Here is a 20,945-nt window from a genome sequence, read left to right on the forward strand (position 1 = left end):
AGGGCCTCGTGATGAAGCGGAGTCGTGCTCTCACGTCGTGTTTTCATCTCGACGGGCTGCACTTTGCTCTCAAAGCAGAAAACGGTTGCAGCTGTACGATCGCGGAGACGGGTTGAGTTGAGGGAACGTGTTCTGGGAATTAAAGGTCAAAAACAGGACTGAACAGACGCTGACGAGGACGAATTAAAGGCCAGCAGAGAGCTCGGCCCGGCCCCCCCCTCCCTCCCCCTCCCGCCCCCTTCTGGCCGGCCCTGATCGCTTCAGACACTTTGTCCTCCGGAGGGCAGGAAGTACGACGAAGCATCTGAATACAAAACCTCCAGCAGACGTAAACGAGACACGAGGAAGCTAAACTTAGTAAACATAAAGCTCAGACTCGAACAGTTGAAATGCAGAGCAGCCCCCCCGCGGGCGCTGCACGGAGAGAGAGAGAGAGAGAGCTCCGTCTGATTTAATCCAGTGAGTCAGCTTCGCCCTGATGAATTTATTAAAGCAGCCGCTGCTCGCAGGCGACTCGGGGTCGGAGAGGATTCGTCAGGTCAAAAACTAGGACCAGTGGGAGGACGGTGGAGGAAGAGGAGGAGGAGGAAGAGGAGGAGGAGGAAGAGGAGGATGTTTTATTGATGCTCATACAGTCAAACACAACATCCATGTGTGAAATCAACATCATCCAGCTGAGAGACTCCTGCTGGGCCACGTCGCTCTGTATCCTCCTCCGTCTCCCTCTCTGTCTGCTACCGTTCCTCTCTCTGTCATCTCGCCATCAAATTCAATTTCAAACAAGCTGACAGGCAGAGCGAGAAGCTTTCTCTGTGTCGCTAAAGCGTCTGATGATAAAAACAACAACAACATCATACGGTAACGGTTGGGTATCGTGTGATTCAGATTCATTCAGACTGTTAACCTGGACTCACATCATCTGTGGACTTCAGGACACCAGGAAGAGTCTTTTTGGTTATTTAGTGCACAAATATGAGGACAAATCGTTTCAGTCGCTCTGTAAACTGAATCTGTTTCCATCAGAGTGGAGAGGAAGGGAGGAGGAGGAGGAGAGAACATGGTTATGACAGACATGATGTCTGGCACCTCTCCTCTCTCACGCTGACAGAAAATCATATAAAGAGTGAAAAATGTGTTTTAGCCTCGTTCAGGTTTGAACAGTCAGCGGGACGAAACGCAGGAGAGTTGAAGGTGAAACGAAGTCATAACTCAGATCTGAACACATGAAACACATCTAGATAATGTGTTTACTGCTTCTTACTGGTTTTAACAGACAACATCACCCCGATGATTCTGGCTCCTCTCCGTCGGCCGCCTGTTCCTTTTAGAATCGATTTTAAGATTTTACTGATCACTTTTAAAGCACGTCTGGGTCTGAAGCTCCGAGCTACGTAACAGACACGCTGACCCTGAACGAGCCAGCCCGCAGCCTCAGATCCTCAGGTGGAGCTCTTCTCGCTGTTATAAAGTCTTAAATCTAAAGGTGCTTTTTTCTATCAGGGCTCCTCGACTTTGCAACGACCTGCCTGAGGAGAATCAGTCACTTCTTTTAAATCACTTCTTAAAAGCCATTTTTACAGACTTGCTTTTATGTAACGTTGTCTTTAGATTATCTGTCTTTTAAACTTTTTATCATCTCTTTATTGTCTTTCTTTGCCTTCGGCGGCCATCTTTTTTAAGGTCAGATCTGTTATTGTTGTTTTCTGTTTCATGTCTTTGCTTTGCATTGTACTGCTTTTGCTAAACTTTGGTTTTAAAAGGTGCTATATAAATAAAGTTATTATTATTATTATTATAATAGATATCATTCAGTGTGAATTTCACTTCCTGAGGAAATCTTTATCTCCATAAATCCACTTAGAAACCAGAGAAAAAAGAATCTGCAGAGCTGAGAATCATCACAGCTAACAGCTGATTCTAACAGCTTCAACGCACAACATGTAATTTCAGCCACTAGGGGTCTCAATCAAAACAATAACAAAAGACGGAGTGTGATGACGGTGTGAAGTAGCAAGGGATCATGGGAGTTGTTGTCTTCGTTGTTAAATAACCAGCTTCACCGGGATAGGATTACTCCAGTGTTCATCATTCAGGATGTTTTTACTCTCCAGAACAAACGGACCTGGAGATTACAGGTAAAAACACTGAATGAAGCTGTTTCACCTAAAAAATCAATGTTTCTCCGACGATGTTTGGCGACCACCGGACTTCCTGGAGGGGCTGTTAGCCGAGCTGCTGCTAACGTTTGTCCAGTTTATTTCTCTGATAACTTAAGATCCAGACGTCCAATGACTAAAATCCTTCTTCCGGCTAAAAGATATAGTTTAAAACCACCTAAATTTATCATGAAAATGTGTCTTAAAACTGAATAAAAGTCCATTTATAACAGTTTGTGTGGAACAACCACAACGCCGATGTATTATCTTGTATGTGTGTAAGTTACTCTTTGGTAGACGCCATTGTAGCGGACAAACACAGCGCCGCCGTATGCATCTGGTGCGTGTTTACTCTTTGGTAGAGGAGGTATGACGTCATCGACAGGCGACCAAATGAAACGGTCCGTTACTTTGATTAAATTACAGATTTCTCTGAGTTTGAAAATGTAAGTACACAACTCAACAACATATATAACACAGGTCGAGTTGTTTTTAGACATTTTAATGTGGAATAATTACATATTATAGCTTTAATTAGACACTGAGAATGAGAACGTTTGGTCTTCATGTCTTTAAAGGGTTAAAAGTGTTCAGACAGACATTAAGACAAATCATCATTGTTTTTTTTAAAGCTGTAAAATCCTCTCTTTTAGTATTAGTATGTCTGTTCAGTGTTTTAGAGTCTAATAAACGTTTAAACACATTAACCTGCAGCTCCAGCTGGACTCCTGGATCATATTTCATCGTCTCAGCGGTTTCCTTCGACAACACGCCCCCCGTTCAAACCATGTTCATTCCTCACATACAGATACGGACCAGTCATCGGCGTCCGGGCCTCTCTCGTGAATCTGCAAGCTCTGTGAGTGTTCTGCACGTCATTTACATACTTCACAAAGCCGCCGTTCTACACACACACACACAAGGAAGTAGTTAATTTCCTGTTGCACGGTTTGGTCGTATTCCCAAATCCAAAACAAATTCAAAAACCCACAAAGGAAGGAATGAAAACATTCAAACCAAAGGTGGATGATGGTGAAACAGCTCCAGGAACACGTCAGACAACAAAACCTTTACTTAGCATAACTTTTTAACATTTTGCCTGCAGATTTTTATTCACGGTGCACATTTTAAATCATTTCCTGTTAGTATAAAACAGTTAAAGTATGTTGACTTCCTGTAAACTGACTGACTGTTATTATCTTTATGATGTGAGTTCTTCTCTTCTTCTTTCCGTCTCACAGTTTCTCTCTTAAAGAAGAACAAAGAGTGTCTGTGATGAAGGGAGAGCGCGACACACACTCCTCCATTAACTTCACTGTCAGACTACCCATAATGCAACAGTTTCATCAGCCGACACACACGCGCGCCAGGAGGATTACAGCTGAGGATTCTTCCTTTAATGGTTCGGTTCAGACGTACGAGAGTCTGAAAACATGCAGAGACAAAGTGGACAGACAGGAACAGTCGATGATACGCGTGATGACGTGTCAGGATGCTGCAATACGCAGAAAAAACGACCTCCGACATGGAAAAGTGATGGAACGGTCAGAATTCCAAGTCGGACTCGGGCAAGATCCATCTAGTCTGGAAATCTTTGTGAGTACGCGTTACTCGCCTGCTCCTCCGTCTCTTTTTAATCTGTTTAATCTGTTAAATCTGTTAAATCTGTTGGGAGTGTTGGGTTGGAATGAAACCCTGCGTCCATGTTTTCCCGAGCAGATGCACTGGGACGCGTTTAGATCGGAAGTCGGGACTCAGAACTATCGACGTCCGACTTGCAACGGATTGCAGCAAATCTAGTCAACGTTTCTGAGTAGAAAACATTTCTTTGTGTCTTTTAAAACACTTTGTGACATCACGTCTTGAGGCTGAAGCATCTTAAAGCGCCGCCGACGGCTTCTAGACGCTCCGACTGACTCTCGTTCAAAATGCCTCAACTTCTCTCTAGAAACACTGAGTCAATCGTTGTTTTCAATGAGTCATTATGGTCTTAATCTCTAAATTCAGGCCCTCTAATAAGTGTGAAGCCGCCATGGAAACAGATCATGGATGTATTACAAGAGCTGGATACTGGACTAAAAATGGCGCCCTTTCAGTCCGATAGGAATCGCTTTTCTCAGCTCGAGGAAAGTTTGACAAACATAAAACCTCCATGGATCAAAAGTTCATAACAGAAAGAGTCATAATTGATGTTGTTTGCAGTTCGATATTTCACTAAGCTGCAGTTCTGGGCTTCAGACTCCAACACAAACCAACTGGTGTCCAGTTTTATATACAGACAATGACAGACAGCCGACGTAAAGAACTGTGCACCATAGACTGTATAAAAATATGGACGTAGTTGCCGTGACGTCACTCGTTGGTTTCTGAAGAGCGGTTTTGAAGCTCAAAGTGAGCCGCTCCAGTCGTCGCCATCTTGGCAGTGCGTGACGCTGCCTAACTCCCAGCCAATCAAAAATGGGCAAAGAGGCGGGCCGAATGGCTGAAACAAGCCACCTAGCGGCTGGCGGACCTGTCACTCAAAGCAGCCATGTCCTTCATTATGCAGAACTTTACGGCTTAATAAAATTTAAACGGGTGAGTTATAAAAACGTACAGTTGTCATGAAAGAGGAAATTAGCTACAGAGACCAAAACCGTTGTTTGTACCAGGCTGTAAACATGTTTATTTCTGCTGTAAAGTTGGACATTTTAACATGGGGGTCTATGGGGATTGACTCGCTTTGGAGCCTCATGTGGTCGTTCAAGGAACTGCAGCTTTTGGCTTCATTTTACAGCCCCGGAGGTTGCCGCTTGACGTGCACGCCCTCTTAAATACTATTCTAGGAAACGCTGAAATTTAAAAGCGTTGATAAAAATCTTCTATGGATTGTTATCGAGACAAGAGGACCTGAGCTGTTTCACCTCGGCTCTCTGTTAGCGGATCATCTGCGGTCGGTGACTCGGCGTCGCCTCCTGCTGGTCGGACGTGTGAACAGCGAGACGGAAAACTTTATTAACCTGATCAGATTTAATCTTCAAATCAATTCTGACCTCAGGAGGGACCTGAACCCTGCAGGCGGATTATTCCCCGTCACAAAACCTCAACATAAATCTGTATCACACACACACACACACACACACACACACACACACACACACGCACACACACACACGCACACAACGTGCACGGTTTGAGATGTTTTACTGATAATCTGCAGTAAAGGCTCTAAAAATAGAGCAGCACAGTGTCTGTCCATCCCCGAAGGGTTTCAGCAGCAGCAGCAGCCAGAATATCACACATAATGACATAATTGATTGTTGTCTCCACTGCAGTTAGCATAATCAATAATTCACACTTAAAATGTTTAATTTCTTTTGATGGAGGGAGCGACGCCTCCAGCAGAGCGGAGGCGGCGAGGGAGTCAGACTGCAGAGACTCAGTGATCACAAACTGGAACTAATACTGTTTTATCCTCAGCGCTGCAAAACAATCATGTTTTATAATAACAAGGAGGCTTTTTTTTTCCCTCTCCTCTATATCCTGAAAAAAATGATTTTTTGTTCAGTTTTGACCAAATCTGACAACTTTTAAGTGAACTTTGTGAAAATTCATTGAGGTGAAACCAGGTCTTGAGGTGTAAAATTTAAAGTTTTATGTTGACATACAGTCAGGAGCTGAAACATAGTCATTTAAATTCTGATTATTAAGTCTTAATTTGAAGGTTAAAATATTTCTAGCTGTTGCAATTTAAACTGGAATAAATCTGATTAAAGATTAATGTGTTTTTTTTTACATCTAGGTAACATTTAACCGTCTCTACAGCATATAAATGACCATATTTCAACACGTAGTTAGCAGCTGTTACAGTAATTAAACAGTTAAAAGAATGATTATATACATCAGTGAGTTTAATCCAGTGCGTCTCTGCGTGAGGCTCGTTGTTCAGTAATAATTTCAGCTGCGATGAGCGGCTGTCGGTGAACTCGCTGCTCCTCTTGTCATTTAAATCCCGTCCTTGGATTTTAAAGTGGATCTGCTTGTCCTTCAACTATAAACATGTTTGGTAACAGTTTATTCACATGTTCCTTCATTTTATACCAACAAATAAAAGCATCAGGAGAGTAAAAGCCTATAAAAGCTCATCAGAGCTGCAGGTAGGAGCTGCTGTTCTGTTTCAGACACATTTTTACACCTGATTTGTTCACATTTAGTCAAATAGTCTCCATTAAAGTCACGTGTATCAGCTGTTAGCATGACGACTATCACTGATTACTGAAGAAAACTTAAACATGTGATGATTCTCAGGTTCTGCAGCTTCTTTTATCTCTGGTTTCTAAGTGGATTTATGAGGTTTATTGGCGATTAGAGATAATAAAATCCTCAGGAAGTCACACTGAATGACATCAATATGTGTTTCATAGAAGGATAGAAGGATTACTGACTCTTCTTCACCTCACGCGGTATCTTTGCCTCACCTTCACCTCTCCGGCGCCCCCCGGTGGAGGCTCTGTCCTGCGATGTTCATCCTGTCTGAACGCAGCTTTAAATCAATGTTTCCTGGATTGTTTTATGTGGTGAAAGAATATTCCTAAAAAAACGGAGACTGTCCCTTTAACTGCTGAAGGACTTTTACATTCTCTTCTGCTGCTGCAGCTGTTCGAGATGTTTTAAAGCGACGCAAGTTTCTGGAAAATCAGCCTCCGGAGAGACAATGAGGTGCGTTTGATTCTTCTGTCCCCGGCTCCAGTAATGAGGTGCTGAGCACTCAGGGACCTATTAGAGGGAAGCGGAGCAGTAAAGCTTCATGGGAAGAATATGATGCTGTGTAATTCTGTGTGTCTGAGAAGGAGAGGAAGATGAGGACTCAGCAACACACACACACACACACACACACACACACACGCTTGCTGTGTGTTTTGTACAGCTTAGTTGATAATCATAAAGATACAGCTGCTCTGTATCTGTAGGTGAATAAACTGAACACACACGACATCATTCAGTGAGACTTACACTTCCCGAGGATATCATTATGTCTGATGTCCGTCATCAATAAACCTCCATAAGAACATCCGTGTTACACTGCAGACAGGAGCTGCAAACAGCTGATTCACAAGACTTTTAATGGAGACTAAATGTGAACCAATCAGGTGTGTGAACAAAACGTGTCTTGAAGGAGAACAGCAGCTTCTACCTGCAGCTGACATCACATCTGATGAGTTTTATAGGGTTTTACTCTCCTGATGCTTTTATTTGTCTCTGTCGTCACATGTTGCTGTTCGCATGTTTCCATCTGTCAGGTCAGCAGAAACATTTGGTAACACTTTATTTTACAAATCCTTAATAATTTTATCTTTAAGACATTCTACAGATAGATCGGTGTTGTAAAATGTCTTAAAATTAACTGCAAATGACTCAGAGAACGTCCAGGAGATTAGCACACAAAGTGTTACCACTTTGAAACAGAAGGACGTCACTCTGGTCGGGATTTAAACGACAGGAGGAGCAGCGAGTTCACTGAAAAACAGTCGCTCACTGCAGCTGTAATTATTACTGAAAAATGAGCCTCATACAGAGACGGACTGGATTAAACTCACCGAGCAGCAGGTGGTTTTTAAATTAACACACCTCCCCTACAGACACTCGTACAGTCTGAGCTGAGCTTCGGTGTCTGTTGATCAGAAATATCTCATCAGGCCTCCGGTGAAGCTGATTTAAGTTGCTGTTGTTTGCAGACGTGTGTTTTCCTTCCGTGTGTGCGTGCGTGTGTCGGCGCTTTAAAGAAACATCATCTGGTTTCTGTGAGTCGTCCGGCTGTGAAGCAGATTTGGGATTTTGGCTCTGATGGTCTGAACTGTTCTTTTTTAGGTCAGAAAACACAAACACACACACACGGTCACCAGAAGCAGAGACCTGTCCAACCTGCAGGGTCAAAACTGCAGCTTTTTTTGCATTTGCATATTATTTGCAAATGTATCTAAACCTGTATGAGAGGATTTGGAGGCTTAATCTGCAGTCAGAGGGTGAGACAGCGGGCTTCATTGACCTCTGACCTCTCTGAAATCTGGACCTGTCTCTCTGAACGCCGCCACGCCGCCGCCTCCATCTGTCAGCGCTGGAATCAGTTCTGAGGAAAAGTCGACTCCGGATCAGCCAGCGGTTCCAGGCGAGCGGCGGCTGCGTTCCACACGCCAGCGTCGGCTGATTGGATCCAGGATGACAGAAGTCATTGATTAGCCTTGACAGAGTAATTAGAAAGCAGATCAGATGGAGGCTGACGCTTTAATTAATCTGGTGGGTTTGATTCAGCGTGAGCTTCACTTCAGACGGAGCTCCACACAGCTGGAAGACTGGAAATCAAGTTTCCACCTTCACATCCTGTCGGTGGCTCCTCGCCTTCTCACCTCACTGAGCACTTCACCAGAAACTCATTTAGTCTTTCAGCTCTGAAGAACGCCACAGCGGCTTTTCTGTTATAAAGTCAGTTAATAACATCTCTACTGACTTTAATAATAATAATAATAATGTTAATGAGCTGCAGTACAAGTATTGACCAGCAGATGTCAGCCAGAACAATCTGTGTTGAGGATGTGAGCAGTATTAGAGTTTGTCTGGTGACAGCCAACAAAGGTCAAACTAATTATAGTCCCCTGGATGGCTGACTGAGCTGAATAAACACAACCTGACTGACATTAAGTAAAGCAGCTGATATTATCCTGCTGGACAATATTGTAGATTCACAACTAAAACTGTGTGTGTACGAACATGCATACACATTTCTTCATGCACAAGTCTCATTTCCACTCTCACGATTAGCCGTAAATGGATGAAGATGTCTTTAATCAGCTGTTTACATACCAACACGCTGCTGCTCCACCTGTCACTCAGACAAACTGCAGTTTCCAGATTGTGTCGCACCGATGATCAACAACAACCAGACGACTGTGCAACTGTTTATTGTGTCCATGTCATTAATTCATCAGGATCTGTAAACCATCACACCAACACTGATATATAGTAAAGCTACCATGCAAGCTGCTGGTGCAACCATCGGGAGCGATATGGGACACTTCTACATGCGGACAGGAGGATCGAACCACCGAACTTCTGGTTAGTGGACGTTAGGGATGTGCAGAGTATTTGTATTTGTATCTGTATTTGTTGAGGCAGTAAAATTATTTGTATTCGAATAAAAGTGGAAAGAGGCTTAAAAATCCTGTTTTTGTTTTTATTACGCTTTTAATTTTAGAAAATTAAAGTGTTACAATAAGTGTTCATGAAGTGTTCTCTCTTGGGAGCGCTTCATTTGTGTCAGTAGTTCAGCTTTATCTCCAGGACTGATGTCCAAATTAGGAAATGTGCGTCATGTAGCAGGTGGATGTGACTCCCCTCATTGAGACCTGCTGATAGACGTCACAGCGGAGCAGAGGAGAGACACTGAGATAGTGATGTAACCGACCTGCACGCTGGTATTTAACATGTTTTTGTTTTTTTTTTCTTCCCAAAAACAAATAATTTTTAAAATATTTGTATGAAACAAATATTCGTTATAATACCCCGCTATTTGTGCTTTGCCGAATAACGTATTCGTGCTCGGGCACAACCCCTAGTGGACGACCTGCTCTACCTCCTGAGCCACAGCCGCCACATGATGGATGATGATGATATCTCATCATCATTATTAAAAGTCCAATATGTAAGCAAGTTTGTAGAGTTCATATCAAAACCAACGTTATGCTGTGTACAATATTGTGTCATAGCTGGAAACAGGAAACAAACAGCGTCTCCTGTAGTAAAGTCCACTGTTGGGTTAAAGCCTCCGTCCTCCCTCCTCCTCTGAACGAGGAAATCTGCCCACATATATATATACGTCATCTGAACGTCACCACTGCTCCGCCTCACAGTTACTACGACTGTTAGACGGCAGCTGTCACTCAAACTAACTGTGGCTCGTTTTAGGGCGACTGACGTTACGACCTGTTGTGACAAATGGTGTTTTATTTAGATTTCATTAAAGTGACACAAACTTTAACACATAGATGAAGCCAGAAATCAAATTCCATGTCTGAAAAGTTTAAGATGGATACCAACAAGCAGACATCTTCTTCTTATTATTATTGTTATTGTTATTATTATGATAAACACTGCGACTCACCGATGAAGCCGAGCTGAGAAAACTCCAGGATCATCCACTCCTCCGACGGCTGCTGCAACGCAAAGTTCTTCATGGTGGTGAAGTAGTTTGGACGAGCGACTATGTCATCCTCCAGCTGAGAGAGAGAGAGGAGGGGGGGGGGGGGGGGGTGATGGCGGTGGGTTCAATGTTGTCACTTTATTCCTCTTTCTCTAACAGCAGTGGATCCAGTGCAACATGTGTGTCATTATCTTTAATTAAACAGATGCAGCTAGTGGTGCTGGGTTTTCTGCTGAGAGTGAGACCTCCTGATGAGAGAAGACAGAATAAAACATCACTCACACTGAGGATTCTTCTTCAAATTTACCCCGTTTCACATGAAGAATATCTGCAGGATTTTTAGCATGTGTGTGTGTGGAGCAGACAATTAAAATGTAGAACATCGACACAGTCTGAAAGCACCTTAAAGGGACATATTCTGCCTTTAGTAGTTTTCTGTAATTTATTTCCTGTCCTGATGTCGGATGTTAAACATGATGAAAGTTCCAAAATTTGAGGTGAACGTATGAAGAAATGCTGCCTGCAAGACAAAAGTCAGGGCTTCAGCTACCCTTTACAGATGCTTTTTAAATTTTTAACAAGATGACATCAGCTTGTCACAAACCCATAAATGTGTAGTCTTTGTTGCTAAGGTGGTTGCTAAGGTGGTTGCTAAGGTGTTTCCATGTGTTGTTCAGCTCCAACATGTACGGATGGATTTGAGAAGTTGACATTTGGAGTAAAAAAGGAGAAAAAGAAGTGAAATCCTGCTACTATAGTTTGTTTACGTAGCCTCCGGAGCCGGAGGAAGCTTCCTGAAACTGACCAATCAGAACAGAGTGTGCTCATCAGGAGGCGGGGCCTTAAAGAGACAGGAGCTAAAACGGCCTGTTTCAGACAGAGGCTGAACTGAGGGGCTGCATAAAGGACCAGTAGAAGATAAATAAGGAGTTTTTAACTGGAAATCATGCAAAAATATTCCAGTAGAGCCCCAGAATATAAATATAGAGCTGGAAATATGCAGAATATGTCCTCTTTAAGCCTCAAAAGCCCAACACTAACGTGAACGAAAACATAATCAGCGATGTCTTCATTGAAAGTTATAGAAGTGTGAAATTATTTCAGACGCTTCCTGGTTCCTGCAGAGACTGTCAGTGACTCTCAGTTCTTTCTTCTACAGTTGGATCAACATGAAACTCTCCTCTCGTTTGAATCATCAGAACAAAAGACCTGTGTTAGAAAATATCTGGTTCTTTCTAGTGAAAAGTCGGATGCTAACGTTACTTTTTTATGCTAATGTAACTTTTTAAAATGTTTTGCTGATGTTACGGTAACGGTAAATAAGTAAAAAAAGGTTTGGAAATGCAGGGATGAGTGTCACATATAAATACAAACAAAGGCTTATGGGTATTGTAGTCGGCCTATTTAGAGCTGTCCAATAAAATGACAGACAAAACCTGATTTCTCAGAAACAAAGTTGCTATATTTCCTAACATTTAAGAGATTGTTGAAAGAAAAACAACTCTACAACTCTATCATTTTGAAATCCCAAGGTGAGATAATAAACCCTTCAACAATCCACCTTTACCTACATACAGTAACACATAATGACTAGCATCAGGAGCAGACGGCCGCCTGCAGAAGACGCCCTGGTTATCTGGTCTACATGGCAGCTTCCTGACAGACATTCACATCCTCCACTTTTGTCCCCGGAGAGCCAACATGGGAGTAATTACCTCCTCCCTCCTCCCCCTCCTGTCACTACACACACAGCCGAGGCAAAACTCTCTGCAAAGTTCAGAGCGAGTCGAGGTGTCAAAACAGCGCGAGTCTGGCTCGGTGTTCCTGTCAAAACGCTTCGTGTGGGAGCAACAGCCGAGGCTCTGCCGCCGCCGCCGCAGCCAGCAGAGACGACGGCGCTGTGATTGCTCCATCGCCAGGAAAATAACCTGAGTTCAGCTCCGGCAGAGAGAGAGAGAGCAGCGTTCAAGGACAGAGCTGCAGATCACAACAGCCCTCCACATCTCGACAGAGAAACGAGACTAGATCAGAACATAGTATACTGCTGAACTGTGTATGATCAATATGAAAAACTGTGGCCAATTAGTTACGGGGATAGTCAGTGGTAGTGTCTAAAATGGGAAATATTGGCAATTTTCTGTAGTGGTCCCAGTAATATTTGTTGTTAAAGTGCAGTGAAGTAGCATCACATGTCGTGGTTAAGCAATGTTTGAGTAGAAAAACAACACTTCGATCTTCTGATTAATGGACAACCTGCTCACATCCGTCCCCACAAGACAAAAACAGGAATAAAAGACAGTTCAAAGTCAAATAAAAACTCAAAGTCCCTCCAATAAAAGTAGGAAGAGACTTCAGTGAAATCGCAGACTCAGCCGACCTGATTTCCTCGGGCAGATTGTTCCGGAGCCTCCGGGGGCCCCTCGAGGCCCCTCGGGGGGAGTCCCGACTGCAAACGCTCTGTCCCCTCTAGTGTTCAGCCGGACCTCTGGAACAGATAAAAGACCTCTGCCCCGAGGATCTCAACGTACGCAGCGACTCGTACGGCGCTAAGAGGTCAGAGATACGGCAGGGAGAGACTGAGAGATGTTCAGTCAGATCTTCAAACATCCTGCTGGGAGCCGACGTGACTGAAACAGGACTGGAAGCTCAGTTCTGCTCAGTCTGGAGTGGATCTACAGTTTGGTTCGGGCTTGATGAGAAGACGGCGGATCCTTTTACTCTTCAAATATGATTTTTTTTTTAAGGTAAGAAACCCTGTGAGGAAACTATGTATTTCTGTCAGATGTTGGGAAAACTGGAGGAGAGTCTGAGGTTTTTTTTTTTTTTCTTCTTCTTCTTTTCATCACGGACGGGAACAAAGAGTCCGTGATGAAGCTGCAGAGACACCTCCATTAACGCCCCCGTCAGTCGGCCCCACAATGCAACAGTTTCATCAGCCTCTCGCACCAGGAGAATTACATCACAGACGCTTTTTATTTTAATGGCCGTCCTGCTTTATTAGCTGCAGTACAGTGACAGAAGCTGTCTGATGAATATTTTACATCTTCACCACATTTAAATGTTTTTATTTAGACGTTTAGAGGGTTTTCTACTGTCAGTTCAGAGCTGCAGCTACCGTTGAGGACACATCACTCATCCGTAAAGATTAATTTAAAACGACATCAAGAGAATTACACACATATTTATTTAACCAGGTGAGTCCCAGTAAGGTTGGAAACATTTTGTACTGGTTCAGATGGCTGCACATGTAACATCTGCCTCTCGCATGTTACATTAAATACATTAGTTGAGCTTTAAATGGTCACTATGTCTAATAGCAAAATCTTTTCATATAGAATATAATTTTGTCAGTAATTTTACCTTCATTTAATAGTTGTAAGGTGTACATATTTGTGTTATTTTCATTATTTTATGCTGTTATCTTATATTTAATATTTAATACTTGGCTACATGGTATCCATGGTAACGATGCAGCTATAAAGCATCACCGGGGCAACAAGTCAGACCAGGCTTGTATCCCCCTGGTGAGTGTGTGACTGTTAAATGGAAACCTGTAAATAATAATGTATAGCTGACCTGAGAGAGACTTTATTACTAATTAAAGCTGCAAGCAGAGAGCAAGAGTGTGAGCGAACCCACACCTTTTTGAACATTTACTGCTTCCACATAGTTTTAGATACAAACTTCATTTGAACTTTAAATGAGTCACGAGACTTTGACCTACAAATCTTGAATTTACATGTGTTTTCTATCTTTTATTGTTTTTGAGATATTAGAGTGTGAGTTTTAAAGTCTTTTCTTGCTCCTCCTGTGATTTTATAATGAGTGTGTATTGCAGAATGTTTCACAGCACTGAGGGAGTGACATCACCAGGAGCAGTTGGAGAGGAGGATTTTAGAGTACGCTTCTTGTGAAATCTCCTCATAAATCCCATGACTTTGGCCAAAGCTTACATTAAAAATCACATTTTAGTAGGAAATTTTGTGGCGAATCCATTGATACAGGTTTGAAAGTGGTCAGACTTATAGTTTAGACGTCAGAAGCCTCTGTTTGACACAAAGTCCATGCCTATAGATTGCCTCCCCATTGGTTTACATTGCAAGGGTGATGTGGGACTGCAACTTTCAGGGCTTATTAAATCCAAACCGTTTGAGTTATTACAAAGTTTTTAACAACTTTTTTTCAGCACAGTGTCATAAGTCACCTATTAAAGTTTGAAGCCGATACCATTAACGCCCACGGAGGAAGTAGCGTTTGTTCGGGAACCAAATTGGGGAAAAGTCTTATTTTGAAAGGCTGATTGCAGACTTCCTGTTGGATTTAGGTCAGGGGTGTCAGTGTATGATTTGTAGCTCTTGATGAGGCGAATAATTGAGTTTTGGTTTGATCTCTCTACGACATTCCTACGGGCCGTGGCGGCCATTTTTGTTACATAGGTGGCGGTAGAGAGCACATTTTGGCACTTTAGGGGTTAATTTTTACATTTTATCAAATCTTACCAGACCTGATGTGCGTGCCAAATTTGGTGAGTTTTTGAGCATGTTTAGGGGTCAAATTTAGGGTTTAAGTGGCGTAATAATAAAGAAAGAAAGAAAGAAAGAAAGAAAGAAAGAAACAAACAAAAAACAATAGGGTCCTCGCCCTTAGGCCCTTTGGGCTCGGTCACTAATTATAATTATATTGACATTCAGAGTGATTATCTATGTGAACTGATTCATCTGTATCAATAATCTGTAATATAGTGAGTTTTTGATCCTGGTCAAGGTTCGACCGTCGGCCCTGTAATTTGTTATGTAACAGTTATTAAGCTTCGTCACAGAAATCATTTGTTAGTATTGTAAGTTTCCTTTGATTATGATTTTATTTATATTAAATAGTTTTACTGAGACCGGGCTCGTATCCCCCAGATCCTGAAGTGCTTGTAAGCTACTGCGCCACCATCCACCATCATCATCATCATCACAACACAACGCAGAGACTGAAGGCTGTCACTATTATCAGCGTTATAAAAGAAACTTAACGGGGGGAATTATAAACTTTGAGGTTAATATACACACGCAAAGTTAAGGACAAAACTTAACAATGAAAAAAATCATATAACAAAAGACAAAAAGGCAATAAAGGAGTTAACATGTACTGGCTGTTTAAACACTGTACTAATGTTTCCAGTGATGCCAGTTCAGACTCAAATATCTCAACAACCATCTGATGGATTGCTGTGAAATTTGGTTTAGACCTTTAATAGTTTATACTTTTTACTATTTTTGAAGGTGGTGTTAAAAACGTGTTTCCTCATTTGATAAATTAAGGCACACGATTAAAAGATTATATTATTATGGTGGCAGCTAATCTTATACACACTAATATGAGGAGAATAACCAGCAGTGACAATTTAATGCTGATAATTAAAAGATGAGTTCTAACATCTGAATACAGATCATTTAGTGACATTAACAGATACAGGAAGCAGCTCTAGTTGACGGCAGGTCAAAGGTCAGTAGTCAGACATCAGATAAGGTTTTGTTTCTCACCTGGACGTAGTAAGTTCCTTTAGACTGAGCGTACATCATCAGGAAACAGTAGTCCAGGTTCTGCTTCGTCCTCCACCTGAGGAAGAGGAAGAGAGAAAGAAGAACAAGAGAGAGTTTTATCAGCGGAAGATCTAAAAAACATGAAAAACCGCTCGTCCTGCTTCCTGTAACACACACAGTGAGCTATAATAACAGACTGCTGCAGTGGATAATAAGAAAAATACCACCAGGGATAAAAAAAAGTCAATGAGCCATAAGATCACACACACACACACACACACACACACACACACACACACACACACACACACACACACACACACACACACACAAAAAGGACGTTACATTGACTTACACTCATTTCCTTCACTCTGATGATTTACATTAAAGAGAATTTTGTCGCCGACAGAGAGACGAGTCTTCACAACGTCGTGTTTAGTTTCTGCATTAAATAATAATAACGTCTATAAATAAACATTAAATCTTTATGAATAATGTGATCACTGGTCAACTTCAGCTGTCAGAACATGTTTAATTTAAGCAGAAATGAAAACATTATTTGATTTCCTCTTGTTGTGTCAAGGTCGTTCATCACACGGGGAGTTTTCAGATTTGCCGTTTACATTTTTATGAATCAAACGTTTAATCATTTCTATGCTGAAAAACATTTTGTCCCGCATGAACTGACCGATAAATGTTTTCATCAATACTTTATTAATCAATCTAGAATACGGGAAGTTGTTTATTTGATAATTCTTACACTGAATAAAGAATGTAACAATAAAAACGTTCACGTTATTATTACCATGAATCAAGGCTTTAAGTAACACGTTTTAATTATTTTCTAAATGTGTTTCCTCCACATTAAAACATTTGAAGAGTCACTTCTGCAGACTGGGACGTGACAAACTGCACTAGAGGATGGAAATAAACTTTACAGCTTGCTATTTAGAAAAACACATTAACTGTGTGAACATAATCCAGACAGAGATTACGTCTGCCAACTCAGTGTAACTGAGGGAAAACAGTTTATATGAACATAGTTTCTAGGAGACGGGTTAGCTTCTCATCTGACTCACAGCAAGAAACACAAAATAAAAAGCATTTTCCCTCAAGTTTTCTAATAGATTTCACAAAAATCTCTGAGACACCTGTTGCAATATAACTGTTGTCCCAAATGCATCATGGGAGTAAGAATAAACTGGATAAAGTGGAAGAACATAATCAGTAGATCATCAGTTAAAAACTTTGCATCTGTCAACTTCAGAGATAAAATCTGAGACTCTGAACATCAGTGAGACTATTGTTTTGATTAAAACTTTAACACCACATGTTTCCATCGATACCTGCAGCCAGTCGTAATGGAAAAAAAAACCTCCGCCGCTTCATAAATGTCAGGCGGTCTCAGAAACAGCAGAAAGCAGCGAGCGGTGGATTGAATCAATGTGTGTACAGAGCAGGTTCAGTAAACAGCGGAGCAGCTTCACAACAGAGCAAACACACACACACACACACACACAGGTCAATATTTACAGCAGCTTCACACTGAGCCGCAGCGCACCGCCTTTTTGTCTTTATTATCATCATCACACACACACAGCTGAACACTCGCACGCCGCGGCGACGGCAGATGTTTGTTTGTGTTCGTCAACAGATGAAGGTCGTCTGTGTGGAACGTGGAAGTTCTCCAGTCGCTGTCAGTCATCGAACTCCTGATTTCTGTCACTGCGATCAGATAAAAATGCATCATTTCTTACAAATGTTGAACACTATGAGCAGCTCTGAGGTTCAACACAGGCCTGGATGTTTATTTATAACTCTGTTCAGGTTTGTATCTGCAGGCTGATGTCATTTTAGTATTAATAAGTGGTCGCTAACAGTTACAGCTTATTTTAATAATCATTTGGCTAAAAAATGACTCATATGCAAATGTTCTGTGTTGGATTTTGAGACTAGAGACGTACTTTATTATCCACATATTATGTTGTTGCCTTAGAAAATCAGCGCAATAAATTCTGTTCAACTATTTATGTGCATAAAAATATATCTGATATGTTTGGAATAGACTCAAGTTGTGGAATTAAAACAGAAATTTGAATTCACACATTAAAATGTAATTTCTGGTTTATTGGACAAAATTTCAGCACGTTGTAACCATGGCGACAGTATACAAGTAACATATTAACCAGGATTTACATTTAGCTGTGTGTTTGTGTTTTGTTATTGTTTTGTATTATTTGTCAGGGGGGTCAAATATATATATAGAATATTCTGGAGGGCCGGATTTGGCCCACGAGCCACTACTTGCCCACCGCTGCTGTGTGAGAGACATGTGGCTCCTGGTTGCTCAGAATGAAACACGAGGATTTAATGCAGATTTTTGAAAGTCAGAGAGATTTAACGGAGCAGAAGTTTATAAACCTTTATTTTAATGACACTTGATGTTAATTCTAACATATTCTTACTTTATTTTTCATGCTAACCTTACTTTTTATTTTTACTTTTACTTACTTTAGTCAGCATGATGTATCTGTAATAAATGTATACATTTTAGAAACATTATTTTTATCTTCTATCTTTATTTATAAGTTTATAATCACCATTAGATGAAGATGAAGATGAAGATGAAGATGAAATGATAAAGTTTGGACTATTTGTTATTTGATAAATGATTCATGCAGTTAATCTGAACAAAGACTCAGTGAGGAGACGATGTCCTGACTGATGTAACATTAGCTTATCTGAATATGCAAACAACAACAACAACAACAACAACAAGAACCCCACAGTGCATATTTGTTTGTGTATTCAACACATAAAGCTTCTTTTTGTGCTCTAAGACTTTTATTTGTAATGTTTTGGTACTTTTACTGCAGTAAAAGATCAGAGTACTCCCCCCCCCCCCCCCCCCCCCCCCCCCCCCCCCCCCCCTCCCCAGCTTGACCTTTGACCCTTCAAACAGGCGCAGTAGTATCAGAGCGCTGCTCTTTGTGGAGGTTTATGCAGCATGTGATGAACACATGATGTCTGACTCCTTCAGCCCTGCAGACAAGAAACCCCCTGCACCCCCCTCCCCCTCCCCCTCTCTGTGGTCTCTTATGCTTTATTGTGCCATAAATAATCCCCCCCCCCCCACACACACACACATACACACACCCCGCCTCCTCATCCCCTCACACAGCAGTTTATCCACAGTTTAAAGTGTTTTTTTACTACAGGGAGTCAATAGCCTTTTTATACACCCGCTTAGGTCTAAAAACAATTCCGAGGAAAAGAGCTTTTTATAGAACAACAGTAAAGTTAACACAGACGCAGCATCGTCGTCGCTCGTCCGTCTCTCCCCCGGCGATCAACGGACGAGGGGATTTAACACGACAGACAAAAACTGAAATGCAACAACGAACCAGTTGTTTTAAAATATAAAAACAGAGTTTTATCTGGCAGCTGAATATATAAAAGCAGCAGGAGGGTGACCGCAGTGTGATTCCTCACATCTTTTTTAAATGACTGGTGGAGCAGCGCGTTCACTGGAAAACACTCATTAGTCACTCAGGTTATGTCCAAGTCAAGAGACTCATGTTCAAACCAACAACGTTACAAAATCTGACGTCCACAGAGTCGTCTGAGGGTTCTGATCTAGTTCTGAAGGAGTCAGACTTCAAACAGGAGCCGATAATGAACCGCAGCAGTTTATCTACACATTCGTTCACATGTAACAGGGTCAACTGTGCAGCATATGTATTATAATTACATAACATTTGTAAATAGTTCAATCCTGACGCGCAACAGGTGGAACATTTAAGGCTCCTACGTACCCCGACGTTCACCCTATAAATGATGTCCCCCGCCTTTACATCTCCACTGTTGTTGTCATCCTTCATGGGAGAGGTAAGCGACTTATTGCACAGTACAGTAACACAATTCTGTTATTTAATTTGTGTAGGAGCCTGAGTTAGCGTCACCATTGACCGGAGGATATTTTCTTTTCATTTACTTCTGTCAGTTGTCGGAATAAATGGCGGCCTCGAAATGAAACCCTCGTCTGAGCCTCTTCCTTACGACGCAACGCGAGAGTCAACCGGTTACACACACTTCTGATATTTAACTGACTGGACATTTATTTATAATCCAAAATTTTCACACAGTACTGTATGTACACAACCCGTCTAAAGTTTTAGAACAGTCCAGTTTTATTGAAATTGAAGACAAATGTAAGCAGTGAACTGTCAAGAGTTGAAAATATCAAATTGATAAGCTTTTCTGCAGCGATTAAAGTAACAAAGCCTTGAAAGTTGATGCAAACACTTCCTACAGGTGTCCCAACTTTAGCTGATTAAACCCTCTGTCTGTGTAAAAAGGAAACGTGATGATCTGCAGCTGTTTTAGATGCATCCTGCAGAGCCACGCAGCAGCAGCAGCTCTGATTCATCCTGCAGTGAGATAACGATCCAGAACAAACCTCCAACCTGTCAGAACCACCATGGAACCAGTCATCAAGCTGGTTTTGGATGAACTGGAACCTGATGGTGCAAAACATTGAACTTCTGCAGCAGAGAGTTTTCTGCACTGTAGAAAGAATAAAGTGAGTTTGCCTGTTAATCTGCAAAATGTGTTAAAATTTGGATTTAATTTTGTTAAACCAAAAAATTACATTATGTCTTTTTTTTTTTTTTACCTCCAATTTATTATTTGTTCAATGTGTGAGTACATTGAGACATTAAACTGTTCAATACAAACTGGATAAAATGGAGCCGGCAGTGCAGACGATCATCAAAGTGTTGTGAATTAAAACCTTCGACCTGCTGACGTCTCTCTGCGTCCTCTGGAGCTCCAGCAGCGGTTTTGAGTCTTTATGAGTGAACTGAACAAGTAGCCGTTAATATGCGAGGTCACGAGTCAGAGACTGGTTTTACTGTCCTCCGTCTCCCTCTGAGACCCGCAGCAGCAGCAGCAGCAGCAGCAGCAGCAGCAGCGTGACGGAGTCCAGTGGGGAAACTTTTAATGGACGGACGCTGGAGCTGGCATACAAACACTCTATTAAAGAGCGACATCCGTCCGTCGTCCGCTCGCTGAATCTTTGATGTG

General features: G+C 41.8%; 1 protein-coding gene across 1 annotated transcript in view; it reads right to left on the minus strand.

The window, feature by feature from the left end:
- The window catches only part of mgat4b (alpha-1,3-mannosyl-glycoprotein 4-beta-N-acetylglucosaminyltransferase B), a 109,202-nt gene that overhangs the window by 21,129 nt on the left and 67,128 nt on the right, over window positions 1–20,945 (minus strand). The window contains exons 7-8 of the mRNA XM_042418386.1: window positions 15,861–15,936; window positions 10,291–10,405 (exon numbers count right to left, since the gene is read on the minus strand). Of these exons, the coding sequence (XP_042274320.1) occupies window positions 10,291–10,405; window positions 15,861–15,936 (191 nt within the window). The remainder of the gene's footprint in view (window positions 1–10,290; window positions 10,406–15,860; window positions 15,937–20,945) is intronic.

Source organism: Thunnus maccoyii, chromosome 8, assembly GCF_910596095.1.
Source record: "Thunnus maccoyii chromosome 8, fThuMac1.1, whole genome shotgun sequence".
NCBI classification, from domain to species: domain Eukaryota; kingdom Metazoa; phylum Chordata; class Actinopteri; order Scombriformes; family Scombridae; genus Thunnus; species Thunnus maccoyii.